Below are 27,692 nucleotides of genomic sequence, written 5' to 3' on the forward strand. Positions count from 1 at the left end.
ATGTTCCAGCGGTATTCCCGTGATCGCGCCACGAGACCCAAGCTCCTCTACCGGTGTTGTTCATCCTCAACAACATCGTCAGCAACATCCTGGCGATGCACTCGGATCTCAACTTCGAGGTCGAGCAGATAAGCATCGTAACAACATGACTCAAGAACGGTGTTGTTCAGCGCTGACGATCTACAGTTTGGCCGTATACCGTACTGCTGTGTGCATCATTCTTGACGGCGCGCTGTTTACCGCCTATCTGTGCGGGGATAGTTTCACGAACCCCCCATCTTCATAGATAAGGCTTGGGAGGGCGATTTCAGGGGAGAAGTCGATAGATCAGACTCTTAGGAATCGATAGATGTCCTCGAAACGCGTGTAGTACCATTTCTCATAGAGTTGTGACATTATGAAGGGTTCCGGTAATAAGACTTATATCCTATCCATATTCTCAGGTAACCAAGCGAAATGTCTAACCATAATCATCCCTTCCAAGCCTCAACCTCCTTCGCGACCCTGATCATCATCCCAAGCACCTCTTTCTCCCCCATCGTAAACTCCGTCCTCTCTTCACTCGTCAAACAACAGATATTACTATCCAATAGCTCCCACTCCCCGGGTTCCTTCAGCCAACTATCGAAATGTAAGGCTGACTTCCGTGAGGGAGATAGGGCGGCAGCGGGGGTTGGGACGTCGTCGAATTTGTTGGGTGCGAGCCAGCCGTTGAACCAGAGAGGGGTTTCGTCGCGGTCGAGGTGGAGGAGTTGGGGTGAACAGATGGTGTGGGGACCACCTGCAGCGGGTGCTCGTTTTCGGAGTGCGTGTTCCTCTTTCTCTGCCCTCTCTTCTTCCTTCTCATCCTTGTCCTTCGCATCCTCGTGGCCATCATGTTCATGATCACTATCATCAACATCCTCCCCACCCTTCTCATCGTACCCCTTCGGCCCTCCAATGGCCTTCTCCAACTTCTCCTTATCAATCTCCTCCTTCACACTCCCCCTCTCCTTCGCCCTCACAATCCCCATAATTCCCTGTCCCCCCTCCATCCACGCATACCCAACATCGCCCACCAGCTCCCACCCAAGCCAAAACGTCTCCTTATCTCCATACACCAAGTCATACACGCCCACAATCTTATCATCACCCTCTCCTGACCCATCACGATCTGGTCCGTTTAGACGAGTGACCATGAGTAACGCGACGAAATGCTTGAATTTGTCGATGACGAGGACGCCGGATTCTTGCATGTGGCCCGAAGCACCAGTCCAGAATCGACTCGATTTGACCTGGGGGCTGAGTGGTTTCGGTAAGATTTCCTGCAAGAACTTTTTCTTACTCTCCGGGAAAATGAGCCTGTCCTTGAAGAAGAGAGCTCCCTTCTCCTTGTATCCCTTATCCTCGAACAAGATCGTCGGGTCCTTGAAGAAGAGCGAATCGGCATCGATGAAGATACACTCCCTGAACGACGACAACAAAATCGCAAACGGCTTCCCTGCCCATCCCGCGAGTTTCCATCCACGATCCGAGACCATCCTCGCCATGTCCCTCGTAACAACACCCTCCAACTCCTCCAATTTCTCCCTCCAGTCCTCGCCTAAGTCATCGTCACCGAGATACATGACCTCGACGGGGAGTTCACACCCCAGTTCCCTTAGCACCTTGATCCCAGTAAGGAGGAATGGTGCCTGATTATCACCAGCTGTGAGGACGATACCACGGCCGCCTGTGGCAAGCGAGGCGTGCAGGGACGCGTGTGATGGGTGAAAGGGCGCGGTCCAAGGGAAGAGGAGATTGGAGAAACGGGGAAGGAAGGCTGTCATGTCGTCATAGGTGTGCAGCAGGTCGGGTGAGTTGTGTTTGATGATCTTAGTTATGTCGTTGCGAATAACGATACCACTGTTGTCCTTATCGTTGGAGGAGGAAGGAGCCGAGGCGAAGTGTACTCGTTCCCATGCCTCGAGCATCTTCCGGTATACCCGTGCCCGGAGGCCGTACTCCCTCATTCTCTCAGTTCCCGAACTCTTGATCGGACGCAACAACTCCCTCATGCGAAACTCATCTGGTAACATATCCAACAAATCTCTTAATGGTCCATTGACCAGATCCTTATCTGCCTGTGGTTGACTCCCACTTTGCGCTTGTGTCTGTTTTTGCGGAGAAGAAGGAGCGTACTCGGCGTGAGCGGGCGGGATTTGTGCTTCCACAACCCCAACCGCAATCTCAGCCTTCGACGGCTTCTTCGGAGGTGGTGGGACCTCGTTTCCCTGACGTCCCACAGCTCCCTGGTATTCAATCCTGTGATCTCTCGTCGGAACCTCCCTTGCTTTGGCATCCACACTCAGCGGGCTCGACGGTGCGCGTAGTGTATCATATTTCGGTACTGCGCTGTTGTTGTCTTGTTGTAGAGCTGGTAGAACGAAGAGGTAGAATGCGATGAATCCGACAAAAGCGATGATGATACGTTTGAGCTGACGGTCCTGGAAGATGTGCGAAGGCTTCACGCGGCCTTCTTTTGGTGGAGGGGATTGCGTGAAGGGGAGGAAGGAGCTCGAAGCGGTCATCGTGAAGGTTGACGCAGCTATCACCTACAGCTTATTGACGATGACACTGGCGGTGACCTGGACTTTATAGAGACGGTATGGCACCCTGGCAATGTACAATACTTTAAGGCTTCATTTCGACGGGTCTACGTCTCGGCTCGAACGAGCGCGCACCAGCCACACGGCACAGCGCAAGTTCGGTCTGTGAACCGAGACGCCAATTGCAAGCAAGAGAACAAAGGACTTGGTTCTCGCCTGATCCAGCGCGTACCTCCCATGATCGCCAGCTCAATTGTTCTACGTGTAGCTTCATGAAGACACCCCTCATAACCTACGGCCCGTCATGCAACAGCGGCAGACCGGTCCGATGCCGCGGGGAACGGCCCATGCGGGTAGATTGCATTGCACGGCTCGCAGAACAAATTGATCAATCTCAAACAATATTTGTTTGGTAGGAGGATAGATACCCGTTTAAGAGCACGGTTACGGACCGGCCGGCAACGGGTGAGTGCATGAGGTGATTACAGCCGATGATTGCAATATATAGCGGAAGGCGTAGATTATGTCGGGTATGGATGAAGTGAGAGTCACGAGATGGCATCTACCATCTCACGGCCTTGAGCTGAGCGTACGAGACTGCAGCTGACGAGGACGTCGCTACCGAATGTCTGACACAGCTGTCTTGCTACGGGGTGCGGGCAAAACACTCCCGAGCGTCGATGTCCCGCGGCCCAGGCGCACTTCTGCAGCGCCAGTGCGCCCCTAAACATTGAGGTGTAAGACCAGTCGACTGAGAGCTCTTAAAGCAGCTCGGACAAGCGATCAGGGTAGATGCCTTCCCGTTGAAACGGTTGACACGTAGCTTTAAGGGTTATCGATTGCTGGTATCGGTTGTTCCTTGCTATAAGATTAGCGGGTTCTCCACATCCGCAAAGCTTGGTAGCATCTCATCGGTAGGCCTGTTCAGCAAGTCGAAAGGCGGTATACAATGGCTATGTTACGTCGTTCTACGTTTCGTTGCGTTGTACTCTCGGTCTTCCTGCTTTGCTGTTTCCTTCTCGCCTTATCGCTGGACTCGACGCTCCTCGACCTCTCCGCCACCCATCACGAGGACTACGTCGTCGTCGACAGCCCCGCAACACCTACCTCTCACTCCCTCGACAGACACACCCACCCAATACCCTCTCTCCTTACCCAAGCTTCTGAAGGCTTCACCACCTACCTCTCCTCACAATCCACCGATCTCCCTTCCGCTGTCGCGGCGTATCGCAAACGCTACAACCGCCCTCCTCCACCAGGTTTCGACGCCTGGTTCGCCTTCGCACAGTCCAAGAACAGCCAAATCATCGACGACTACGACCAGATCAGCCGCGACCTCTCACCCTTCTGGGCACTCCCACCCTCCCTAATCCGAGAACGTGCACGTCAAGCCATACAAAGTAGGCACTGGATCGGTGCTGTCCAAGTCAAGGATGGAAAGTTGGTAGAGGAGAACAGAGGTGGTGGTGGGATGAGGGATCTGATTTGGGATGTGCTGCAGGGAGGAGGTGTGTTGCCAGATATGGAGATTGCTGTGAATGAGTTGGACGAGCCGAGGGTTGTTGTTGAGGGTGGGGATATGGAGAGGATGGTGGAGGTTGTTCGTGCCAATCAGAGGCATGTAGTCAGCGACGACCAGTTGACGACGGAGTGGACGAGGATGGAGTGGGCTGATGGCGAGGGAGAGGTGAAGGAGGGGGAGGGGGAGGAGACGAAGGTGTTTGTGGACATCGATGGGCAGAACGCGAAGGAGGTCATCCGTATGGGCTGTCCCCCTTCCTCCCTTGCACGACGAGCTCAGTATGAGTCTGCCAAGGACCCGAACTACGCCGCTCCCCACTCCACCTCCTTTGGATCCTTCGTCACCAACACCACCCTCGCCAAAGACGTTTGCCACCAGCCCGACCTGGAAGCCCTCCACGGCTTCTTTCTCTCCCCCGCCTCTCTTTCCTTCACGCACGCTCTCACCCCGATTTTCAGTGTCAGCAAACTTAACGTATTCAATGACATTCTTTATCCCGCTACATGGTACGGAGACGGGCCTTCGGAGGGGGCTGGGATGGAGGGTGATAAGGCGTGGGAGGAAAAAGAGGGGATGGTGTATTGGAGGGGTTCGACCACTGGGGGTGAGTTGAGGAGGGATAATTGGAGGGGGAGTCATCGGATCAGGTTTGTCGATTTGGTGAACAATGGCGAGAAACAAATTGTTCTGGTTGCTCCAGAAGAAAGAGAAGGGGAAGGGGAAGAGGAATGGAGGCTGGAGGAGCGCGATATTAAAGAGATGAACGAGAAAGTCATGAATGTCTCTTTCGTTTACCTTGCTCAATGCGGAGATGTCTGTGACGAAATCCAACCCGCACTCGGCGAGAAAGCAGCATCGCTCACGCCAGTACCCTTCCCTGAGAACTTCATGAACAAATATCTCATCGATATGGACGGGAACGCGTTCAGCGGACGTTGGTACCCCTTCCTCCGATCCAACTCCGTGCCTGTGAAGATTGGTGCAATGTTTGTGGAAGCATTGGATTCAAGAATCTGGGCTTGGAAACACTACTTGCCCGTCGACGGAAGAATGGGTGACTTGTACTCGGCTCTATCATGGTTTATGGGTGGATTTGGCAGAGATGAGGGACACGATGAGGAAGCGAAGAGGATTGCGGAGGAGGGGAGGGAGTGGGCGGCAAAGGCGTTGAGGTGGGTTGATTTCGAGGTTTATACGTACCGGCTGCTGTTGGAGTATGCGAGGGTCGTTGATGATAACAGGGATAATTTGGGGTTTAATCTTCAGGTTTTGGATACCATTAATATTGAGACAAGGACTTGAGAGGTCAAGGACGATGTTTGTTATGTTAGTGAAGGTCAAGGATTAGCTGTCAAGGAACATGTTTTTCGCAAGTACGAATAATATTGTTAACGATCCTACAAGAAACCTCCTTCCTAAATTCCAAATTATGTTAAGGACCATTACCCCTCCATGGCCAATCAAGAATAGTCCCCGGAAACGGAACCCAAAAGAAGATAAATACTAGTCATACTCTTTTCAAGAAGATGAGGTCATGTAATCCAGGCCGTGTTTTTGTTATATTCAGATGAACCCCAGCTCCGCCGTGTATCGAAGCTCCGTGTGGATTGGTTTACCACTGAGCCTTGGAAGAAGACTCGGGTGTCTCCTTGCTGTACGACTCATGCGAGTAAGTTGGAGTCTCCTTAGTGTAGGATCCGTGGGTCTTTGAGGACTTGGTTGGGGTCGCCGTAGCGGTCACGGTTTCAGTAATGGTATTCTTCTCGTGCTAATGGAACACGTGAGTTCCTGATATGAACATGAGAGCGGGCAAAGCTTACCTTCTTCTCGTAGTCGGTGACAGTGATCGTAGAATAAGCGGTATACTCGTTGGTGTACGCCTTGGTCTATTTGCATTGTGGTTAGCATTTGAAAGAACGTGAGATAGCAGCACAGCATACCTCATAGACGGTATAAGGGTGCCAGGTGGTGTACGTAACATAGAACACAGTCGTGTACGGGTACCAAGTCGTCTCTGTGGTCGTTAAAGCGTTGTAGGCGGTTTCGGTCTTGTACTCCTTTTGGCACGCAGGTTAGTTACTGTCAAGCATGCTCGAAGGATAATCGTGCCTTCTGGGTCTTCGTGATGATATCGGTGAAGTACTTCTTGATGTAATCCGTCTCGGTGTCGGTCTTGGTGGCAGTCTCGTAATCCGTCGTAGTGACCGTGGTCAGCTATTAAAGTTGGATCAGTGATGGATGGCGGGGCAAGGAATTGGTCAATCTCACCTTCTGGATATATTCAGTTTCGGTGACCGTCTCCTCATCGGTGACCGTTTCATACTTCTTGACATAATCGGTGAAAGTAGCAGTGTCATATTCCGTAGTCGTGATGTACTGTTCAGCGAGGCTTAGCAGTTCGGACATTCAACTCCCGCGTCCCTGGGCCGAGTAGCGAGGATTCGCCTGTGACGTTCCGAATGCCGAGAAGTTCTAAAGTTCTGGGGTTTATGGTGTCAGAAATAAGGTTTGGGCCACCCCTGCATCGCGGATGGACCCCGCGATGTACCCGTAGACTTGAAAAGGTACGTAGGTATTCATGAAACGCTTGGAACAGATCGTTACGGTTCCGGTCTGTCTGCCGAAAGAGGGCAAACATACCTCAAGAGGTGGTCAACCGCGAGGGCGTCCCGCTCTACCAGTATGGCCGTGTGAACTGAAGATATGTCATTCAGACGGGTATTGCCGGTTGAAAACACAATCTCGCCGGTTTTTTCTGAAAGCAACAAGACCGCTGGTACGGTTACTGGAGAAATACAAGCTTAGTCATGGAAGTCCAGGAGCACTTGGAATCATGTGAGAAAAACATGATAAAATGGAGACATGGGGGATCGAACCCCAGATCTTCCGCATGTGAGACCGAGCTTGCGCTCATTCGTGCAAAGCGGACGCCTTACCACTAGGCCATATCCCCAGATGATTGGCTGGTCTTGGATTTCATAAATCAATCCGTCTGCTCCCATGCCATGCGTGGGAATCATTTTCATCGACCGCTGACTCTTGCTGATTCTGAAGTTCATGACTCCAGGAGTTTTCTGAATGGTCCATTAGGTGCGCCAAAGTTTTGTCAACCAGGAGGAGCTTGTAGCCATACTGGCGACTTGTGAAAATCAATCTCAGTACATGTTTTTAAATGTATGACATATTGAGAGAAATAATTTGCATCTGTGTTTGACTAGTCGGGTATATTGGCGATCCTGTCAAAAGTATACGAAAGCTAGTACCAGTAGCGGTTAATAATCTACTCAATCTGAACAATGCTTATACTCTGTTGGCACCCTATCACACACGTACCGCGACCCTTTGAGTCCACTCACATACCCCCTCTTCGGGAGCCTCTTGTAATCCCACCATTCACTCTCTTCAAACCAACATTCCTCAGTCTCATCCTTGAATGTCCACGACCGGCACATTGGATCCGCCGTACATATCGCGTTGCACTCATTCACACTCTCAACAAGTCTCGAACCTTGTCCCTCGATGCCGTTCCAGACCGTGTCAATGTCGATCACGTCGAAGTCCGGACCAATGTTCATTGTGGTGTTTACGTATCGTGAGTGGAAAATGTCGGCGAATGTAACGGCTCCATTCTCGGAAATCTTCTCTGCCATGTAGGCGTAGTGGAAATCCATTCCGCGCATACGATGGCCAGTAACCGGACGGATGCAAGGATCACCGATGATGCCCTGCTCAGGATCAAGATGCCTAAGCGACTAGTCAGCGATCGTATTAGGATGTGTGAAAGCACAAACCCATACCTGTAATCATGAACATAAAACCCATACGGATGCGGACACCCATCCAACACCCTCAACCCAACATCCCACATACACAAACTAACCCTGATATCTCCCGCCCAACAATCCCAGCTCTTTAATATACACTCATCGATACCTTCATACAGTATCTCCATAGCACCACGACTCAACAGGATTCCGGATCCGCCTTGGTAGAAACCTTGGCGGCGGTCAGGCATGTCGTCGTTGATGCCGCAGGGCCCCATTCCGAGGGGCCAGCCCATGTGGAGGGGGAGGGAGGGGTCGAGGTAGTGCGTTATGTCGTGGAGGTTTTGTGTGAATATGTATGTGTCGTCGTCGATCATCTATGTCGGGTGGTTAGATAAGGTGTGGAGGAGGGAAGAGGAGGAGAGGCTAGAGCATACCATGAACCAGTCTTTGTCGGGGAACTGCTCGTATAGGATACGGAAACCGGGAAGATTCTTCAGGAAAGGGTCAGTGAGAATCCAGGATGAGAAAGTGCGTGCTTACCTTGTGCGCATCTCTTGTCCATCCATCCTCCTCCTCCCTCACAGTCGCCGTCCTCCTCTCACCCGTACGGGTCCGATTGATCGCATCCTCATAAATCGTCGTGTAGCAATCATGAACCGGGGTATCCCCAAGCACATCTTCGTGATCCGAGATATAAATCCTATTCTCGAGACGATCGAGGAAGGAGGAGAGTTGGCGTGTTAAGCGGTCGCCCATGACTTCGTGACTTGTCTTGACTGCGAAGGCGAAGTTTGAGAGGAGACGGGGATCGTCGTAGGTGAGTGCATGTGCGGATGAGGATGGAGGCATGTAGAGGATTGAAAGGGTTTCGGTGTCATCCATTGAAGGAACCAGGCGTACGCGTAAGTCTTGCTCCTTGTCGATGCTGTTGGAGATGATTGATAGGATAATGGATATCACCAATGCGATGATTAAGATCGTATTCCGCCGGCGAAGGAGTCGCCGCAAGGTGGATGATCCATGGCCACTCCATTGCACCGTGACAGAAGCAACCAACTTCTCTGTTTCACCACTTAAGAGAGGCATATCAGCAGTTGAAGGGAACAGTAGGTGCTTCAGGTGGGTACACGCACCTATATACCCACGGTAGGTCCAGTGTTCGTACTCATGCGCTGCCCTCCAGACTGATAGGATAGATCCCTCCCTTAAGTTGTCTGCGCCATATACCAGGGTCCGAGAATAAACTGAGCCGGCATGTTAGGGCTGATCCACTACAACGAGCTTGAGCCGCTGCCGCTGCAGATGTGCCCCGCAGTCGCGACTAGTGACCGGCGGTGTTCAGGAATACGAGTGCGGCTTTGGCCTTCGTGAAGTGCGTCCGTGGCCTGAATCAGCGATGATAATTTCCTTGTGGCCGCGCAGAAGGACGCCAAAATCCATACCAGGCCGGTGAAGGTGATTGGATCCGCAGTAATGGTCTATTCATTGCAGCTGTTGACATTGAGCGAACTGGGTTGCTTACTAGTCTTTTCGCCGTGATAAGCACAACAGGTTCCCAAATTATCTCGCAATTGAGGCTGCGGCTCCTCGAGCACCCGCTCCCTAATGCGAGATAAGTGGGACCCGTCAAAACACAGCGGAAGGCTTGCGGCCCCACAAAAGCTTGAAGCCGAGAGACATGGGGTATCAGGCTAATGCGATTCATCATAGCATTGCATCCTTGCCCTACCCATTGAGGGTCCACAATCTCCTGGCAGGGTTAAAGTTCTGTTGGGAGCTCGAGCTCGGAGCTCAGAGCTCGCCGCCTTCGGTTCGCGCAACCGCCGGGCTTGGCGGAACAGAGGGAGCTTCGCGGCGACGAGCCATACGATTGCCAACCTGACCTGGACCGGCGTAGCTATCAGTGCATATGAAATCCTCCGAGACCCGATCATGCTGCGCGCAGCTGCAGCAGCGGCTCGCAGTAAGCACTCAGACACGGCAATTTGATTCCGCAAAGCCACTTACAGATGTATCCGCTGACTAATCCTTTCGTACAGTGGTTTGCAGAGAGGGTAATACCGACTGAGCAAAGGATTCGCGGGACCGACTATTCTGTAACTGTTGCCGTGGAATAACTGCCCAGGTGTTGCCCTTGTTGACTTTGACCGTGGACCGCAGCGTCGGCAGTCAAATGCCGAGATGCCCGCGGGTGCCCTGCTGCAGCTTCCTGCACCACCAAACCTTAACCTGACGTTCAGATCCATCGGCCATTGCAATTGTCCTACATCAATTGCAACTTATTTGATCTCCTCGGCCATGAGAGCAGAAACGCTTCTTCTCTTCGCTGCGCCTTTGGCTTATTTGGCGCTCGCACCGTATACTAAAGTCGAGGAGTCATTCAACCTTCAAGCGGCGCATGACATTTTGAAGTTCGGAATTGGGCCTGAAGGCTTGAAAAAGGTGGGTGAACCTCAGAATCATACCAGTTGGAACATTGATTGATTATGGCTGTGCAGTATGATCATGTCGAATTCCCCGGCGTCGTACCACGTACATTCCTCGGCGCGGCGGTCCTTGCGATGCTCGCGTCGCCAGCGAGGCTTCTTGATCTCGATCCGTTTGCGTATCAATACATCGTACGTGGGATTCTGTCGATTCTGATGTCTCTCGCACTCTATCGCTTCTATACCGTGGCGGATCGGGCTCTTGGCCGATCAACTGCGTTCTGGTTTGTCTTGTTACAGGCGACGCAGTTTCACGTCAACTTTTACGCGTCGCGAACACTGCCTAACACCTTTGCCTTCATCCTCAGTATGTAATCCACAGCCATCTACCTTCAACATCGGCTAACTGTCTGCGTTATAGCTACAATCGCCCAAAGCTTCTTCCTCCAAAACCGCATCCCCCTCGCCTTGGCCCTCCTCACCTTCACTACTACAATCTTCCGCATCGAACTCCTGCTCCTCCTCGCCACAACAACCCTCCGCCTCCTCCTCACCCGCCGAATCACCATCCCAACCATCATCAAATCCGGATTCATCGGTGGTATCAGTGGGTTGTTGGTCACCGTGGGTGTAGATTCCTGGTTTTGGGGCGAGGCACCGATGTGGCCCGAGGCGGTGGGGTTTTGGTATAATGCTGTATTGGGGAAGAGTGTAGAGTGGGGTGTTTCGCCGTGGTGGACGTACTTCCTCGAATCACTGCCCAAGCTGTCGTTGAATCCGTTGACGTACGTGGTGCTTGTTCCTTTGGCGGTGGCGTGGCATCCGAGGAGGAGGGTTGCGTGGGATTTGGTGGTGCCGTATTTGGCGTTCGTTGCGGTGTATTCGGTACAGCCTCATAAGGAGTGGAGGTTCATTGAGTATGTTGTGCCGCCGTTGACGCTCACGGCTGCGATGGGTGCGTCGTATATGTACGTTTCTTCCCCCTTTTCCCCTCCCACCAGTTACTGACTCGGGTTCACAGCTGGGACCGCCGTTCCAAATCCGTCATGTATAAACTTTGTTCCATTGCCGTTACGCTGAGCGTTCCATTCACCCTCGCCCTCGCCCTTCTCATGGGTCTCATCTCCTCGCTAAACTACCCTGGGGGCCACGCACTTGCCCATCTTCACTCCCTCTCCCATGCCACTTCTTCTACCAACAGGGTGTGGATGGATGTGGCAACATGTATGACAGGTGCCTCAAGATTTGGACAGAGAGAGGCGGAGGGGTGGTGGTATGATAAGACGGAGGACGAGCAGCGATTGCTGGAGGAGGGCTTCTGGGAGGGAGTCGATTGGATTATCACGGAGCACGTTGGGAAATTCGAGAGGGCTGAGTGGGAGAAGGTGGAGGTTGTTAGGGGGTATGCTGGGGTTGGAAAATTGAGCGTCGTTGGTGGGATTGAGGAACAGGGTAGGAGTGACGTGCCGAGAGTTGGGTGGTGGGAGAGGTGGGCGGCCTTGTGGCCCGCACCATATGGTGTGAGGTTGGCAGAGAGGATTTGGATTTTGCGGAAAAACTGAGGGAACCACGCGTTTGAGATCTCTTACGCCGAAAACTCTAGATCAGATGACTGAAAATGCGAACTGGACTAGCTGTTGTGGTGCACATGTAGACCACGCTCCGGGAGCAGTTTAAGACCACTCCCAACTTCCTCCGAAAACCGGTCAAGATTGCCGATCTGACAGGTTGCCTTAAACCCCTGGCATCTAGACGCCCTATATATATCGTTGTTTCGTTACTTAGGTACACAATCGGTCCATACCCCAGTTTAAGAGCGGCTGAGCGCCTCAACGGCCACGGATGTACGGCCAATTGCAGGAATTGAGGGGACGACCGACGAGGGAATGGCCGCGCAGGTAGGGGTGTCGGTACGTCTAGGTCTCGGGCAATGGTTTTAAGAGTTGTGGTCAAGTCGGGGGAAGGTTTGTGCATAACTGACACTTGTCTTGGAAGGTGTATCATCGGTATAATACAGCTACCGTATGGCATGGGAGTTATCCAGGAGTATAGGATGATTGCCGCGTAAAACACATTAGGGGTGAGACCGGGGATTCGCTGATCCCCTACACTGTATAAGGTACAATAAGGATGAGGACGGCTTATGAGACATGTCAATGACATCAGGAGAGCTCCATTCCTTACCATTCGACGGCGTGCTCGCAACCATCTTCCAGCCTGGTCAAACGAGGACCGGGGAGGAACCGATCCCTATGATGTCAAGTTAGTACACTATGCTGGAGTTTCATGTGCGTATCCTGAAGCTCATGAAACCATAGTTCCTCGTAATGATTACGCGAAAGGCCTTAAAGGGCCAGAATCCCCACTGCCAGACCGACATCGATCTCAACAAGCTCTCGAGCTAGCATTCTCAGGAGAACCGTGTGAAATTTGAATCCAAACAATACGACTTCACCAAGCATTTAACATGAAGGTCATCTTCTATCACGTCTCCGTGGCCGCCATTGCCTTGTACGGGCACCATCTTTGCTCAGCCGCACCTCTCCCCAGTGCCGTTGATGCCCTCGAGGTATGTTGTTCCCTTACTCTCCACGAGCGCCCACCAACATTCTCCTCAGTCTGTCAGTCCTGTTGGAATTACGGCGGAACCTCACGTCGGAGTCACGAACAGTTTGAACAACAATATCGACTGCGTGATGCGCCGCAGTGTGTCGACGACCGTGGGGGAGTCTGTCGCGATTGGACAGGACGGAAAGCTCGTTAGCACAGACACTCAGGCTGATGCCGAGGCTGCTGATACTGCGGACAACCTTCTGAACTATTGTTAAGAGGTTTTTTCTGTGATAACGTCTACCGGCGTATATTACTAGCTAGCGCTGTGTATGATGGGACGACTCAAAGCTTGACATGTGCTACGATACGTAAGAGGGAGTGTGATATGAGTATACGCTTAGCAAGTCAATTGATCAGTAATATGCGAAATATTTGACTGGTCTTACGGTCTCTCATTGCTTCCAAAGTAGTAGCCACACCCTGTGATTCCTCAGGTTCACCCACGCCCTTTGACCTCGGAACTTCGTCCTAAGTGACTTCTGCTATCAGAACAGCAATACTGGAGGTTACCCATGTATCCTCCTAGTTCTTGGAGGTCCCTCACTTCCCAGGTAAAACCGTCCGTTATCCAGGAGTTAGGGTTCTTCAGGCACGCGTGCCGTAGACGTCCCTAGAGCCGCCCGCGATACGACAACGTCAATCAATACCGGAGCCGGCAACCTCCCAATATGTCTTCAGACAGGTGTGAACGACGTCCGTGCACGACGTGATAGGTTCATTTCGGACATCCTGAACTTCAAGCCTGAAGCATACACCTGCTCTTTTCGCTGCGACGAGTATCATATGACAACCCTCGAGGTCAGCAAGCTATATGCGGGATCCATGAGGTCATGAGATCACGCCGGTTACTGCGGCCAACCACAGCTCGATGATGAGCCAGGTCGACCCTCGGTATGCGACATCGAGGCAATACCAATGCCAATGGCAGTGTTGAACGCATGCATGCCTCTGTTCGTGTGGCTCGGACGATGGAACCCGGATTGTACACCAGAGCTCACGTAGCCTCAGGAGGATGAGATAACTTCAAAAGCGACTGAACCGACCGAGCGGGGGCGTGACTTCAAAGCTCAGTCTGGGACAGGCGTCAATGTCGATGATGTGGAATGATCCCTCGGTGAATGAACTCTGAAGAAAACCGGCAACCATATGCTCGCGCGTACAAGGCCAGGAATCTCTCCACGATGCCTCTGGATCAAAATCAACCTAAGGTCTTCCTTGCGCGTCTACGGAACACGCTTCTTCTGGTCATCGCCTCACAAAGACAGCGACCTATGACGGTTGACGTGGAGACCTTTGAAGGCGCTCTGAAGTCTCGTCATTAGCTCTGAGAGTAACATAAAGGTTGTATGCCTTTATCCACCGTGCTATGACACGCGACTTGAGTACACGTTGAGTGAGACCTGGCCACCGCGGTCAAAGCGAGCGACATGCGAAGTCAATTGTCGATGATTTTGGCTCGTCCTACCGTCTTTCTGTCGTTCTAATTTGATCTTCTTTCGTCAATGCCTGACAGGGACAGCACTGCGATAGGGTTAATGATGCATCTCCTCTAGCAAATTGGAGTTCCAGCGATGGAGTGCCCGAAGACATGGACACAACGCTGACCGTGTTCTTTGCCATAAGCATTGCCTTTCCGACATGCGAAGGATTGCAGCCTCAGCGCTCTGTTGTCTTCTGAGGACGCACAGGATGCCTAGCCGGGACCTCGCGGAGGTTGAAGATTTGAGCTTTCGCGGTGGTATGCTCATGTGACGATAATGACGTGTGGTACGAAGATAACTGGACGATTTCATTGCAGGACTAGAGCAGTGAAGCTCCTGACTCTCTTCAACTCGGGATGTCAATTCTCACTGTCATCGTCTGCAGCGACTCAGACGCTTGCAGCTCTCGCAGGGCCTTCGCTAAGCTCTGAAAGCGAGAGGGAGCCTATCCTATCAGAAAGTTTCGGTGAGTTGGGTTAGGGCCTCAGTCTAGGTGCCCTACGGATAAAACAAAGGAAACGGACACCGGAAGAACTGCCTACCGCTCGGTAGTAGACTCTACGGTCTACAGTTTAAGGGTTTGCTTACGTTAAAGCACGGTCTGTTCCCCCGTTTCGTGCTGATGATCTGACCTTACGCCATGGTTTTCCAATAATCACGAGGGACGCGTCTGGCCCCTTAAAATGTTCACATTGGTTACGTGGGCATTACACGCTTCAGGGATGCTCTGTTCGCGCAGCCGGTCAAGTGGGGTTCATGTCGAGCGCGGTACATGTCATAGTCTGCAGGACGGATCTCTGTAAGGTTAAGCAGAGAGATTCCGCCGGTCCGCTTATGTTTAAGGGTTCGTGCAGGGAACGTGGAAGCATGCTGATCGCTGGACGAAGAGACTAGGTTGATGTCCCCACCTGTCTCTCAAAGTCTACGATCTACCAAGGGCAGGACTTGGGTGTATGGTCGCAGCTGCAGCTGGGCGACACTTTCTCCTTATCCCCGTTACAACGCGCATGGTCTCGTTTTTGTAAATGGAAAACGGCAGCATTAGGTCTTGACCACGCGTGCTTCACTTTGTAACTGCGGTTTTGGAGCCGGCAAACTGGAGAGAGCGTAATAGGTACGCCGTTGCGACATGCTTCATCACCAGCTTCAAGGCCATCCGAACATGTGTGGGTCATCCGATCGGCAAATCTTGACTTGAGTTTTCTGAGACATGGAAATATTTAAAGCGTTCGGGTTGATGTCCCGCTGGGCGGTTCATCCCCGGACAGATTCAATTTCCCGTGATGTTTTAATTTCTCGGCTAATCTGACCCGAGACACGTCTTAATACTCTTCACAATTTTCACTGCATTCCAGCTGAGGCAGTCTACAATCTCTTGAAGTACTAATGACCTTGAAATGTACGGACCAGTTGGCAATGGTGGCACCAGCAGGTAGGCTGTTTACATTCTCAGTCCGCCGCAGCTGGCTGATCGAACCCGACGGAGTCTTGGTCGGACGTACGGTAAGAATTCAGGCGCAATTACCTCGCCGAAACCCTACTCGCGCACGTGTGCGCGCTGCTTCCGTCTTGCTGGAGGTCTCGAATGTATACCGGGAACTCTTAAGCCTTTGACCTTGCGTACCACGATGCTGGGCAAGGGCTTCTGATGTCATGCTTCGAAATGGAGGTTCCATGTGGAGAATACTATCATCTGTGGGGTAGAGAACAAGGGATCGGTCTGATTTTGAGGACCTCGGCAAGCGGTTGGCGTTCAGATGGGCTCAGCGTCTCATGGGAAGATACATTTGCGGATCATCTCCTGCAAGGCGGCATGATATTCATTGCTGTCGTGAGTGGGAGTGGACTGGGTTACGATCACGACATGCCTCGTGTTCATCACGAATGGTGCGAGTCTTGTTGAAGAGCCGTTTGATCATGTTGTACCACGCGTTCTTTCCTGTTACACATGATCGAAAATAAGGGATGGCCGGCGAGAAAACACCTCGGTTGTGTCACCACTTACGGCTCGGCATGACTCCTTCGAGGATGAAGACCCTTATAAATAACCCATTTAGAGTTTACCGCTCCCGTGGCTCATGAAAGAGGACAACAACACGCCGTGAGGGTCGTGAGATGTTATGTCAGCTCTTAAAATGTTGACCGTAGCACGGGACAGAGTGGAGGTGGTGGTCGAAAGCGGGGTGAAAGGCCAAGAGCGGCCGGTGAAGAGGCAAGAAACGGTGTGAATGGCGCTGTCCCGACCATCGACCGCCTCCAGTTGGGCTCCAGGAAGCCTATAAGAAGGGCTCCCGTCCGCCCCAAATCCCATCCCCATCGACCCAAGCAGAGTACCTCTTCACTTCAACAACCACACTCTTACCTCACAACTACCAAAACACTCCATCAACATGCAGATCACCGCTCTCGCTGTCGTCCTCACCTTGGGCATCAACTTGGTTGCCGCTGCTCCGGTTGCTGGCCCGAACTCACACAGCTCCCACAAATCCCAGCCTGCTATTGTTCTCGTCGGCGATGGTAACGGTAACTTGGACGGAGACGGCAACATCGTTGTGCCCGGCCGCGGTGGAGCCGCCGTCGTCGGATCCGGCAACGGCAACGCCGACGGCGACTTCAACCGTGTTTCCCGTCGTGAGGCGAACTCTAAGCACAGCTCGCCGAGCAACAAACAACCTACCGTTGCTATTGTCGGTTCTGGCAATGGTAACTTGGACGGAGATGGTAACTTCGTCCTTACCGGCCCTGGTGGGTTGGCTATCGTTGGATCCGGCAACGGCAACGGCGACGGCGACTTCAACCGTGTTTCCCGTCGTGAGGCGAACTCTAAGCACAGCTCGCCGAGCAACAAACAACCTACCGTTGCTATTGTCGGTTCTGGCAATGGTAACTTGGACGGAGATGGTAACCTCGTCTTTACCGGCCCTGGTGGGTTGGCTATCGTTGGGTCCGGCAACGGCAACGGCGACGGAGATGGCAACCGTGTCTATTAGGTGCCATCGTGTTGGTGCTTGAGTTTACTTTGGTCTTTAGTATTTTGTACGATATTTTCCGTATGAAGTGAAGTTGAGTTTGGGGGGATCTGTATGGGCAAAAGGAAACGGTTGGCCACTACTCTTAGGGTTTAGTCAATCAAAGCTGTATCTTTTACTAAACATTGTGCAACTCTCAAGCATCGTAAGATGAGCACCTGATTGCAAGTCAAAGTTCCGATTCAACACATTCTGTCAACTTCAGTACTTACCTCACACCGCAGCCCGCATGAACCCACACGAACCCGCAGTTTCGAGCTCGGTAGTTTTAGCCGTCGGCCGCGGCCCGCTTCAACTTGGCAGAGATGAACTCGGTCAACGAGGATTATGATGACGTTTGGAGCGGCTACGGAACGCAGAACCGTTATTGATACCTCTTATCAGCCTATGGATACGATCCGCTGAGGCATATATCGGCTTCACCGCTTCACCGGTCGGTGACTTGATCCGTGACGGGTAGGGAATGATCTCGTGGGATCAAGCTGGACAACACCAAGTGCTACATTCGTTTTGGAAAATACGTCGAGATGTACTTGATGGCTTCGACGTACTGGAGCTTATTCTCCTCACGACACAGGCGGCACGCATTGCCTTTTGTGGCCGCCTTGACGATCTTCCTCCTCGTCTCCTTCCTCAACTATCCCGCCATGCCCCGACCGAAGCCGAATCTCATTTTGACATCCGTTTTAGATGCGTCTTGGAAAGACCAACTCGTCATATTCTTCAGCTCGCTGGAGTCCTCCCTTGGCCGCGAACTGCTCCTCTCTCAACGACACACTCATCGGCATCCCTCACCGGCGAGGGTGGATGTGAAAATCGTCATTCCAGATAAGATTGCTGGTGTATATCTTCCAGCTACATTCGTCGAGTTAGAGAAGAGATTTCCGTTCGTCGAGTTCGTGGGAGGCTTACCGGAGGGTAAGGTGGAGTTACAGCGGTTTACGGCGTATACACGACTCGTTGGTACACAAAACGCGAAAGCTACTCCAGATCCCGAAGCGTGGGCAAATATATACGACAAGATCTTCGTGACCGACCTTGACGTTGTTTTTCAACGCAATCCGTTTTCCTTTCCCATGAAAAAAGGACATTCATTGGCGTTTTTCGCCGAGTGGGAAGGGATGAAGATTGGGCAGTGCACGACGAACATGATGTGGTTACATTCATGTACACCATACCTTATCAGCTCAGCGGAAATGCAGTACTATAGGCCGTTAGAGAGGATCTGCGCAGGCACTACAATCGGGACAGCACAGGCCGTGGCAGTTTATCTGCAAACGATGCACGAACTCCTGAGTGTCTCCAGCTACACCTGCAACGACCAAGCCCTCCACACCCACCTCTACCACTCTGCCCTCATGAATCGCAGACTACAAGAAGCTGGGTTAAAAAGTGATGGTGTCTGGTTAGTCCCGAATCAGGAAGCGTTGATTGGGACGGTTGGATGGACTCCGATCGTGCTGTATAATGCGTGGGGAGAGGTGGTGAATGAGAAGGGTGAGGTGCAAGTTGCTGTTCATCAGATTAAGCACCATGACGCTCTCCACAATCTGGTGCGAATGAGGTATGCGTATGGTGTCGGTGAAATTGGTACCGGTAGCCACCCAGACTGGCGCATGAGGATAACGGATAGAGTGGAAGAGAAGGAGTTGGATAGACATGGGATGGTGAGGTGGAAGTTCGAGGGAGTGCAGGAAGGGATGTGTGCGGAATTTCCGGGATCGGGATGTTCGTGTCGGTGGAAGGATTGTCAGTACAACTATACGTTTTTCGACAGGCCGGGGAAGCCGCAGCCGCAGTCGCAGTCGCAGCTGGAGTTCAAATTGGAGTAGAATTAGATATCATATTAGCCAGCAACACTCTACAATGGAGATGTTGAGAGGGTTCCCAACAGTCCTTGGTTCAAGTTTTAGGGTTTCCTTGACAACTACTAATATAAGCGGACATCGGCTAAAGTGACGGCTCGCGCTCGGCTGAGGAAGCCTTGGACATACGAACACAGCCACTGCTCTTCAACTCCATGGCCAACTCTGAGCAGGGAATAGCATAGACTCCTACAAGTTCCAGTTGAACAATGCTATCCAAGGAAGGACCACCAACCTTGGAATCTTGCTGAATACCTGTAAGAGTCAAAAGTCGGACCGCACGGCTGCCGTGTCTAAACATAGCACGGCTGGGATGCAATGTGGGGGAGATGAGCTCTAGAGCTTGGATCAGCACTACCACACACGTCAAAGGCACAGCATCCTGTAACAGCTGTAATGTCAACCAAGGTCGTTTCAGTGATGCCTTGCTCTTCTTCAGCCGTGTCAGCTGGGTATAAAGTCCGCCTTTTGTCTTCTCCAGTTGAGTTTCCTTCCGCATACATTCCAGACCAGTACTAGTAGCTAGGATGATTATCAGCACTATCACCTTCGTCGCTCTCGCCGCATCCGTTAAGGGACAGGTAGTTTCCTCTGCTACTGCTGCTGTCGGATCTGCCGTAACCGGCGCAACCTCCGCAGCTGGATCTGCTGTATCGTCAGCTACCGCTGCCGTCGTTTCCGCCGCCTCCTCCATTGCCGTCTCGGACCTTCCTCTTCCCTCTGGGTTCCCGACGTCTTTGGCTAACTACACCGACATCCTTTCCGGCACTCTCAACTTCCCCAATGCGTCCACTATTGAGTCAGACCTGAACCTTAACGACACGGAGGTTGCTCAGTTGCCGCTGAGTGCCTTGGTTATTCCGGGCTACGCCAACTTTACCAATGGAACCTGGAACTTGCGGGTACAGGGATTGGCTTATAAGCTCCCCGCGTTGAATGATTCCCAGTTAGATGATGCCGCGGACAAGTATTTGCCGGGTGTGGGTAACTTGACACTCAACTCTACCGAAGAGACCCTTCTCCGCAACAGGACACATGATCTGTTGGCTATTCCTCATTCGAACGAGAATTTGACGTTCTTGGTTTCCGCGTCCAATTCGTCGACGAGTGTAGTGAACATCACCTTGTCTCAGCCGACCGATGCAAGTGGTGAATTCGACGAGTTCGTCATGTTACCCTCCTCCCTCGGCTTGAGCAACTCCTCCACAACCCAACACATAACTCTCTACGGCCAGAACCTTTCCGGCCCCGCAAACGGCTCTGCAATCCTCGTCCCAACCTCCGGTTACTCCATCGTCTCCGACATCGACGACGTCCTCCGCATCACGAAAGTCTACCAACCCATCACCGGGCTCCGCAACTCCTTTGCAGAGAAATACGTTAATCTTCCGGGGATGCCAGAGTTATTTGAGCACTGGGAGAGTACGTTACCGGGGGTTGCGTTTCATTATGACACGACTACGCCGGCGCAATTGACGAGGACGTATGTTGAGTATTTATTTGGGAATTATCCAGTGGGGTCGTTGGATATGCGGCCCATTAACCTTACCGAGCCGTCTGCTATCTTCGACGCGAGGCAGACGTCCCTCGTGAGGTTGTTCGAGACATTCCCGGACCGCAAGTTCGTTCTAATTGGCGACACCTCCTCCTCAACCCTCCTTTCCGCCTACCCCTCCATCGCACAACAATTCCCCGACCAGATTGGGTGTATCTTTATTCGTAACACCTCCGCCACTGATGGTGCGGATGAACTCCCCTTTGATACTTCCGGTTTTGCAAACCTATCGAATTCGACATACTTTTTTTACACGGTGCCGGAGGATTTGTATAACCTAAATATTAATGGGGGACAGTGTCGCAACGATTCGATCCCGCAGAATTTGACGTTTGGGGAGATGGGAGGGCCGTTCACGAATGGAAGTACGAACCCGTTGAGTAGCTCTTCGAGTGACAGTACCAGTACGAGCGGGGCAAGGATTGTTGGCGCGGGCTTGGGGACGGTGGTCGTCGCAATGATTGTGGGAGTGATCAGTGGTGTTGGGTTTTAGGTTTGGGAGTAATTGAGGTTGGGATAGGGACAGATTTAGCTTTTGTTTGGACGGTTTGTGTACGATTTTGCTAAGGTGTTTCGCAATATACCCTCATCTGTATCTGACAAGCAACTCATATCATAACGATAGCCGTCTAAGCACACGCCTCGTTGCCATTGACCGCGTCCACACCGATGCTCTGCCTCTTGCAGTTGATCTTCTCATCATTGACAGCGCCCACAGCGACGGCCGAGGAAGAAGCTTGCAAAGAAGCGATATATGCCTTTCACAATGATTTTAGTGGGATAGTGAATGAGTGTTGGGGTACAAGGACAATTACCTCAGCATCGGGACCAGGAACGGGAGCTGCCGTGGTGCCGGCGATGATGAGCGCAGTAGCGAAGAGCAAGATAGCAAGCTTCATGATAGAATTTCTCAGAGTCAACCTGGGAGTTTGCACGTCTGAGGTTGCTGGGCCAGTTGTGTACACGGATCTAAGGCTCTCATGTCGTTTATGTATTTTGAGGCAGCGAGGAGCTTGGAGGACCCAGCCGCGGGAGCCTCCCATATCCCGCAGCTTTATGACGTATGTAGGAAGACCAAGACTCTTATAAACTCTGCATTAAGAGGGATGAGGAACACACTTGTGCCTAAAGTTGCCAGGGCTGCATGCTCCCGGGGACAGACCCTTAAATTGTGATGCAAATCAACTGTCAGGTGCGGTTTCACATTCCGTGTGAAGTCATGATCATCTTTTCAAAAAGCTGCTGCTGGTACTCATGATCTGTCCGTACATGAAGGGCTCCCTACTCATTTTTATGTCAATGATCATGACCATGTCTGCCGCCGTTGCGTGGACCTCGTAGTGCCTCCCTTCTCTGATCTCCTCTCATGGCGCCGGCGTGCGAATTCGAGGCGCTTCGCAAACACGTCTAGCCCCCCAAGCACCTCCAACCGATTCTTGTCACAGTTGCTGTTACAACACCTGCATCTTGGGTTCTTCAAAGCCCGTTTTTAAGAGGACCGTCCATCGATACTTCGATTTTCGCCTAGTACTCAGAAGCAGAAAACACGACCATCCACCCACAGGGAGAATCTTCACGGCATGTTTGGAGTTTATGCATCTTGTGTAATGACCATTCAAAACGTCGAAGGAAATTCAAGAGCCTTCCTCTGTACCCAAACCTCGGATCAACTTATCGCACGTGCACGATACCGGTACCATCAAGCTTGCGCCGATCAGCAATACGGGTACCAGGGCAGCCGCGGCCATGGACACTGGTTTTGATAAGTGACAGAATCGTTCTTCACACTTTGCTTGCAAACGACTTGGACATCAATGGTTGAGGATATGTGTTCGCTTTTATGTCGCGCACGGACCGCGGTATACGCGGCCATCTCGAAAAAGAATTCGAAGACTGCGGATGCAAGCATCTGAATTCCGCGGATATTAATAAGTTCGATCGAAGAGACTGTGAGGGGCAAGCGTCTCGCACTCCCGCGATCCAGCGACCCCATCCATGCTCGCCGGCCATGGATCGCAGATCATCTCGATCCCGGAGTTGCGAAAATTGAGGCTTACGATGACAGTCCTTCAAGGGTCTCTCCACGTTCTAAATGTCCCTACCCGCGATCCAAGCCCGGGGCCGTCTCTGGGCGTCCACCTGAGCGCTATAGTACGCCAACCAAAAAAAAAAAACTCCGGCCTCGACCCGAAAACTCGGTGAAATTTTCTGTTTGGGGGAGGGATAAGCTTATCGCCGCTTGCGCTTCAAGCATCTAAAAATCGCCGAATTCATGCCTTTGCTCAGCCCATCCGGGAACGAATCTGCATGACAGCCGTAGGTGATCGACAGCATGATCGTGCCTGATCTGCTTGGCTTTGTTCTCCCGTCTGCTCGCTCATCATCCCATCTCACGCATTTGTAGGGCTCAAGGAGGAGTGAAGGACGGGTAATTTAGGATACGAGAGCTCGCCAAATATCTCCCAAACAACAAAAGCTTCCTTTGTCCTACAGGTGTTCCTCATTCGACCAATCAAATTGAGAGAATGACAGGTAGCGGTTGAACCTAGAACTCGGGCACGAAAACCCGATCTGCGCCTTAAACTCCGAAGTGTTTCACGTCGGCTGGATGGATGTGCGGGTACCCAGGTGTTGATGCAATTAAGTACTACTCAAAGAAATTGAGCTCGACAATCTTCAAGGGACTGACAGAACCAACGGTGTCGAAGAGCCTTGACAGCTGCTACGACGGTCGCGGCAGACCACGCTCGTTCAATTGAGAAGAGCTGAATCAAAAACGGCTTCGACAGCTCAGTACTGCGCCTCGGTCTCACCAATACTGCAACCACTAACGTCCTTCAGAGCTCAAGACCTCGACAAGCTGTCACCATAGTCCGACAGGTGTAAAGGACCAGATCACCGTCAATTGAGAGCCGAGCACCTGGGAAGACAATAACTTGCATTCTCGAGCCTATCGATCTCCTCGTCGATCATTCAAGAGATTTCGGCGGAGACCATCATCCTTCATCTGACGTGATAGGCCAGACACGGCGCAGATCACATAATATTCGCTGAGGATTCTAAATCACCGAAAACATTTGGATCGAACGACATCAACGACACCTGTTCAATCACCCGTCCACATTCACACACTCTTCAATGGTCCCCCAAACAACACCAACATCCTCACACACCACCCACTCACCCCTTTCATCCTCTCCTCCAACCTCCTCCCCCGTCCTCCTCGCCTTCTCAACCCTCTCCTTCCTCTTCTCCGCCTTCTCCATAACCTCCTACCTCCTCTTTCCCCCGCTCCGACACACCCGCACCCGCCTCGTCCTCTACATGTCCCTCTGCGACTGCCTCGTCGCACTAAACTTCATGGTCTCCGCAGCCGTGAGCGTGAACCAGGAAGCAGGAGGCGAGACGGAGCTGAAGGGGAAGTTCTGTACCGCAAATGGCGCCTTCACGCAGTGGTTTATCGTGCAGAGTGATTATTGGGTACTCGTGATCGCGTTGTGTACGTATGCGGTATTTCGGCCACCTGGACCGACTTCGCTGTTACGGCGGGCACTGCCGTATCTTCTACACTTGCCGTATACCCTTTCTTTACTGCAATCTATCCTCGGCGCGACCCTTGTCGGCTATGTCGACGTTGGCTCTTGGTGTTGGTTTGGAAGCGACAAAATACGGTTCCTGTGGAACTATACACAGAGGATCTCGATCGGTCTCGTTATTACTGCGATATATGTCAAGTTGTGGACTGTGCTGCGGAGGGGTGGGTGTGATTTTGGAGACGAGGAGGTGGGGGTAGAAGAAAGAGTAATAGGAGAGGTTGGGCAGACGTTTGATGGCAGTTATGAGGCGGGGGTGAGGGACAGGGATGGGAAGGCGGCCACGGATGTTAATGTCACGGCTGTCACAACTCCGGAGGAAGAACAGGATCGGCGAACGTCGGAAGCTACAGCCGTCTACAGGCATCAGTATGGACGAGCGAGAAGCTCAGTCGCGACGTCTGCTCCAAGTCAAGGACGCCCTCGCGCATCAGATGCGGCGGTAAATGCACACAGGGGATCAATATTCAGCTGCCCATCACGCAAAGGAACAAGGACGAGTGACGCGACATACACCACGTCGACACCCCCAGCGACCGCGACCGCGACGTCGACTACTGGATATCCCTTTGAGCAGCAACCACAGAAAACAGTGGTGGACGACGAAGATGTCGAGGTCGTCGAGTTACTTCCTTTCGCGTTCAAGACGACGGCACCGCCATCACCGCAGCGAGAATTGAACCCGATGGAGACGGAAATCAGTTCGCCGCCCTCACTCACACCATCTCGCACGCCGCTCACCTCCTCTACCTGCCCCGACTCCAATCTCATCACCCCAAGCGCCAACTGCTCCACATCACAACCCCGCCGCACCCTAACCTCCCACCAAGACTTCCGCATGCTCCTCTACCCCGTAGCCTACCTCACAATCTGGATCCTCCCTACCGCTTGCCGAATCTACGCCTGGTCTCACGGGCACCACGTCGGGTACGGCTGGGGCGTGGCTGAGAAGAGTATGATTTGTTTGAGTGGGGCGATTAATTCTGTGGTGTATTGGATGAATGGGAGAGTTGTTGGGGCTTGGGTTGGGTGGGTGAGGGGTGAGGGGAGACGGTATTTGGAGGCTTCTTGAGACAGGAGCCTGGGAAACGATGGATAAAGCGAGGAGGAAAAGAGGTTGATCAGTAGAAGGAGGAGGAATAGGGACTGAGAGAAGTGTATGGATACTGAGAATGAAGAACGAAGGGACAACGACGGAGTTCTTGATATTGGTTTGATACCTTGGCTTCATCGCCAGCGCACAGATGCGCTTTAGATACCTTAAATCATGCGATGTATTTCAACTATATATGACATTATTTTGCACTGGCACTCCTGTCTACCATCGATTGCTGCCCGTCCGTTCTTGTATATGTTAACGTTCAGCAGCGGCCATTAATACGTATGCGTCACTGTGTGGGATGAACTGCTGAGACAAGGGGCTTGGTTGTCGTCAAGAATTTGACTGGATTAAAGCCCGGATACAGAGCACGGGAAGTTAGATCTGTCATGACTGTGTATCCCAAGTTGATTGAAAGTACAGCCGAGGACAACATATCATGACTTTGCACGGAAACCGCCGATGAGCGACGAAATCATATTCGCTCCATATTTCTGTTTCCTCCAATCCTTGAAGCAATGCCTCAACGCCAGCAATGCTGTCCCTGTGATAACATACTGCACAGGCTGAAGGGTATCGTGTCTCTCTTCCGTCTTCCATCTTCCAACTCTCATCTCCGTTCACCCCAACACCAACTCATACACAATAACAATCGTATTTACCACAATTAACGGAACTGCACACCTGGTTAGCCCTGAACACTCATCCACGTTTTCAATTGCGACTCACTTCTCATCAACGTCCGTACCGCAGAGATCAAGTTCACCAGTCGTGCTTTCACACTCTGTCCACTCGGATCACCGAAACCAACTGGTTCATTGATACTCTGCGCAGACCATCCGACTACATGCACCCAATTAGCAACTCTATACATACAGAAGGCAGCGGAGTAGACGTACTTCTAGCGAGGAATCGGTCTTCGGAGAGGACGGCGATCGCGTTGACGAGAAGAAGGGAGACGTAGAACAGGTTCCCCAGGCCGAAGAAGAACATCGTGCTCAATTGCGAACTGAATGCTCGAGGAGAACGCGACTGGGACGTTACCTATAGGGATGCCGTATGCGGCTAGGCAGGGCGGGCGCCCTGGGCAGTTGTACGGTACGGCGCAACCCAGCAGACGGCCGACGGCCGGGGGACCAACCTCCATCGATCTCGGTCAACATGAACATGACCGTGGACAACGTCCTTGTTCCGCCCATATCCTTTGCCATGGTAGCACCAGGCGTCTATAGAAGGTTCAGCCCTCGCACTGTCATGATCATTGCACAAGCCATTTGCTAATGAGGATCAACAGTGGACACCCTCTACGACTCAACTTCAAATTTCTGGAGAAGAGGAAGTTCAAGACAATCATGTACGTCACCTTCACCTCATACTCTTCTGGTGCGTGGGACTAATGGAGTGTGTGTGCGTATAGTTACATCGCAGACCAAGACTACGACCCCGAAACCATCGCCTTCTGCACCACACACAACATAACCCTCCACCTAAACCCCCTGCCCCCCACAAAAGAACCCTTCCAAACCCTGTCCTCCTCCTCCAACTCCACCCATTCCATCACCCACGCCCTCTCCCTCCTCCTCGACACCCGCAACCACCCCGTCCTCATCCACAGCAACAAAGGTAAACATCGCGTCGGTGTCGTGGTTGCGTGTTTGCGGAAACTGCAGGGGTGGAGTCTGGCGAGTGTGTTTGATGAGTATGCGAGGTTTGCGGGGGGGAGTAAGGGGGAGGCGGATTTGTGTTTTGTGGAGGGGTTTGGGGGGGAGGGGGTGGAGGTGGAGGTGGAGTATAAGCCTGAATGGTTATGAGGAATGGGGGGAGTCATCATTATGGGAATGCAGACACTTGTGGGACGGACGGACTGGGGCATCAGGCATGGCCAGACACCGTGGCCAGCAAGCAGATGGCAGGCAGGACACAACTAAGGTATACGAAACTCAAGCTCGCGAATGTTTTGCTGCCCGTGCGTGCGTTTCTCGCAGATATCGAAAGATCGAGAACCCGTGGTTGGTGGGCACCGTCTACATGACTTGACGAAACAGCCTCGTGTCGTGCCGAGCCGTGTCGCGCAGGCCCTAAGCCGAGAGGTCCCGTTTGCCGTCAATATAGGTTACGCGCACCAGCTGCTGGGCAAACGCATCGAGAGTCGAAAGCCGAGACCCGCAAGCCGCA

General features: G+C 52.3%; 14 protein-coding genes and 1 non-coding gene across 15 annotated transcripts; 10 read left to right on the forward strand and 5 right to left on the reverse strand.

The window, feature by feature from the left end:
- Nucleotides 1–506: 506 nt before the first annotated feature.
- Nucleotides 507–2,066, reverse strand: SAICODRAFT_42273 (putative alpha-1,3-mannosyltransferase; the record flags this gene model as incomplete). The annotated part of the gene is made up of 2 exons (XM_019168694.1): nucleotides 507–781; nucleotides 911–2,066. Coding segments are annotated over 2 exons (1,431 nt in total), but the record flags the coding sequence as incomplete, so codon positions are not given.
- Nucleotides 2,067–3,317: 1,251 nt separating this feature from the next.
- On the forward strand, nucleotides 3,318–5,497 carry SAICODRAFT_29075 (uncharacterized protein). Its single transcript, XM_019167309.1, has one exon. It carries the CDS (start codon nucleotides 3,517–3,519, stop codon nucleotides 5,389–5,391), a length of 1,875 nt encoding a protein of 624 aa, XP_019026631.1. The 5' UTR covers nucleotides 3,318–3,516; the 3' UTR covers nucleotides 5,392–5,497.
- Nucleotides 5,498–5,701: 204 nt separating this feature from the next.
- SAICODRAFT_33516 (uncharacterized protein) lies at nucleotides 5,702–6,495 on the reverse strand (the record flags this gene model as incomplete). Its single annotated transcript, XM_019168296.1, has 5 exons — nucleotides 5,702–5,857; nucleotides 5,910–5,975; nucleotides 6,030–6,146; nucleotides 6,199–6,303; nucleotides 6,358–6,495. The coding sequence occupies 5 exons, from the start codon at nucleotides 6,493–6,495 to the stop codon at nucleotides 5,702–5,704; spliced, it is 582 nt and encodes a 193-aa protein (XP_019026632.1).
- Nucleotides 6,496–6,944: 449 nt separating this feature from the next.
- Nucleotides 6,945–7,042, reverse strand: SAICODRAFT_t28. The gene has a single exon. It is a non-coding gene; the product is annotated as a tRNA-Ala (tRNA).
- A 247-nt stretch (nucleotides 7,043–7,289) lies between these two features.
- SAICODRAFT_64127 (uncharacterized protein) lies at nucleotides 7,290–8,927 on the reverse strand. The gene is made up of 4 exons (XM_019170048.1): nucleotides 8,397–8,927; nucleotides 8,291–8,347; nucleotides 7,887–8,230; nucleotides 7,290–7,833 (listed from the first exon to the last, which is right to left on the reverse strand). Exons 1-4 carry the CDS (start codon nucleotides 8,736–8,738, stop codon nucleotides 7,374–7,376), a joined length of 1,203 nt encoding a protein of 400 aa, XP_019026633.1. The 5' UTR covers nucleotides 8,739–8,927; the 3' UTR covers nucleotides 7,290–7,373.
- Nucleotides 8,928–10,089: 1,162 nt separating this feature from the next.
- On the forward strand, nucleotides 10,090–11,951 carry SAICODRAFT_76589 (uncharacterized protein). The gene is given in 4 exon segments (XM_019171030.1): nucleotides 10,090–10,298; nucleotides 10,355–10,649; nucleotides 10,665–11,250; nucleotides 11,304–11,951. The coding sequence occupies 4 exon segments, from the start codon at nucleotides 10,155–10,157 to the stop codon at nucleotides 11,842–11,844; spliced, it is 1,566 nt and encodes a 521-aa protein (XP_019026634.1). The 5' UTR covers nucleotides 10,090–10,154; the 3' UTR covers nucleotides 11,845–11,951.
- Nucleotides 11,952–12,453: 502 nt separating this feature from the next.
- SAICODRAFT_17266 (uncharacterized protein) lies at nucleotides 12,454–13,177 on the forward strand. The gene is made up of 3 exons (XM_019165774.1): nucleotides 12,454–12,544; nucleotides 12,601–12,851; nucleotides 12,901–13,177. Exons 2-3 carry the CDS (start codon nucleotides 12,750–12,752, stop codon nucleotides 13,108–13,110), a joined length of 312 nt encoding a protein of 103 aa, XP_019026635.1. The 5' UTR covers nucleotides 12,454–12,544; nucleotides 12,601–12,749; the 3' UTR covers nucleotides 13,111–13,177.
- A 2,324-nt stretch (nucleotides 13,178–15,501) lies between these two features.
- Nucleotides 15,502–16,003, forward strand: SAICODRAFT_29082 (uncharacterized protein). Its single transcript, XM_019167310.1, has one exon. The coding sequence runs from the start codon at nucleotides 15,793–15,795 to the stop codon at nucleotides 15,988–15,990; it is 198 nt and encodes a 65-aa protein (XP_019026636.1). The 5' UTR covers nucleotides 15,502–15,792; the 3' UTR covers nucleotides 15,991–16,003.
- Nucleotides 16,004–16,522: 519 nt separating this feature from the next.
- SAICODRAFT_186551 (uncharacterized protein) lies at nucleotides 16,523–17,530 on the forward strand. The gene has a single exon (XM_019165989.1). It carries the CDS (start codon nucleotides 16,767–16,769, stop codon nucleotides 17,364–17,366), a length of 600 nt encoding a protein of 199 aa, XP_019026637.1. The 5' UTR covers nucleotides 16,523–16,766; the 3' UTR covers nucleotides 17,367–17,530.
- A 522-nt stretch (nucleotides 17,531–18,052) lies between these two features.
- SAICODRAFT_53000 (uncharacterized protein) lies at nucleotides 18,053–19,237 on the forward strand (the record flags this gene model as incomplete). Its single annotated transcript, XM_019169190.1, has 1 exon — nucleotides 18,053–19,237. One exon carries the CDS (start codon nucleotides 18,053–18,055, stop codon nucleotides 19,235–19,237), a length of 1,185 nt encoding a protein of 394 aa, XP_019026638.1.
- An 806-nt stretch (nucleotides 19,238–20,043) lies between these two features.
- Nucleotides 20,044–21,180, forward strand: SAICODRAFT_46953 (uncharacterized protein; the record flags this gene model as incomplete). Its single annotated transcript, XM_019168875.1, has 1 exon — nucleotides 20,044–21,180. A coding segment is annotated over one exon (1,137 nt), but the record flags the coding sequence as incomplete, so codon positions are not given.
- Nucleotides 21,181–21,406: 226 nt separating this feature from the next.
- On the forward strand, nucleotides 21,407–22,227 carry SAICODRAFT_186615 (uncharacterized protein). Its single transcript, XM_019165990.1, has one exon. It carries the CDS (start codon nucleotides 21,495–21,497, stop codon nucleotides 21,912–21,914), a length of 420 nt encoding a protein of 139 aa, XP_019026640.1. The 5' UTR covers nucleotides 21,407–21,494; the 3' UTR covers nucleotides 21,915–22,227.
- Nucleotides 22,228–24,170: 1,943 nt separating this feature from the next.
- SAICODRAFT_46048 (uncharacterized protein) lies at nucleotides 24,171–25,454 on the forward strand (the record flags this gene model as incomplete). The annotated part of the gene is made up of 2 exons (XM_019168840.1): nucleotides 24,171–24,638; nucleotides 25,110–25,454. Coding segments are annotated over 2 exons (813 nt in total), but the record flags the coding sequence as incomplete, so codon positions are not given.
- Nucleotides 25,455–25,938: 484 nt separating this feature from the next.
- Nucleotides 25,939–26,531, reverse strand: SAICODRAFT_88863 (Yos1-like protein). The gene is made up of 3 exons (XM_019171590.1): nucleotides 26,417–26,531; nucleotides 26,247–26,360; nucleotides 25,939–26,193 (listed from the first exon to the last, which is right to left on the reverse strand). The coding sequence occupies exons 1-3, from the start codon at nucleotides 26,508–26,510 to the stop codon at nucleotides 26,138–26,140; spliced, it is 264 nt and encodes an 87-aa protein (XP_019026642.1). The 5' UTR covers nucleotides 26,511–26,531; the 3' UTR covers nucleotides 25,939–26,137.
- Nucleotides 26,532–26,639: 108 nt separating this feature from the next.
- SAICODRAFT_186655 (protein-tyrosine phosphatase) lies at nucleotides 26,640–27,479 on the forward strand. The gene is made up of 4 exons (XM_019165992.1): nucleotides 26,640–26,752; nucleotides 26,812–26,871; nucleotides 26,935–27,250; nucleotides 27,296–27,479. Exons 1-4 carry the CDS (start codon nucleotides 26,679–26,681, stop codon nucleotides 27,326–27,328), a joined length of 483 nt encoding a protein of 160 aa, XP_019026643.1. The 5' UTR covers nucleotides 26,640–26,678; the 3' UTR covers nucleotides 27,329–27,479.
- The last annotated feature ends 213 nt before the right edge of the window (nucleotides 27,480–27,692 follow it).

The sequence above is a fragment of the Saitoella complicata genome, assembly GCF_001661265.1.
Source record: "Saitoella complicata NRRL Y-17804 unplaced genomic scaffold SAICOscaffold_3, whole genome shotgun sequence".
Classification (NCBI taxonomy): domain Eukaryota; kingdom Fungi; phylum Ascomycota; class Saitoellomycetes; order Saitoellales; family Saitoellaceae; genus Saitoella; species Saitoella complicata.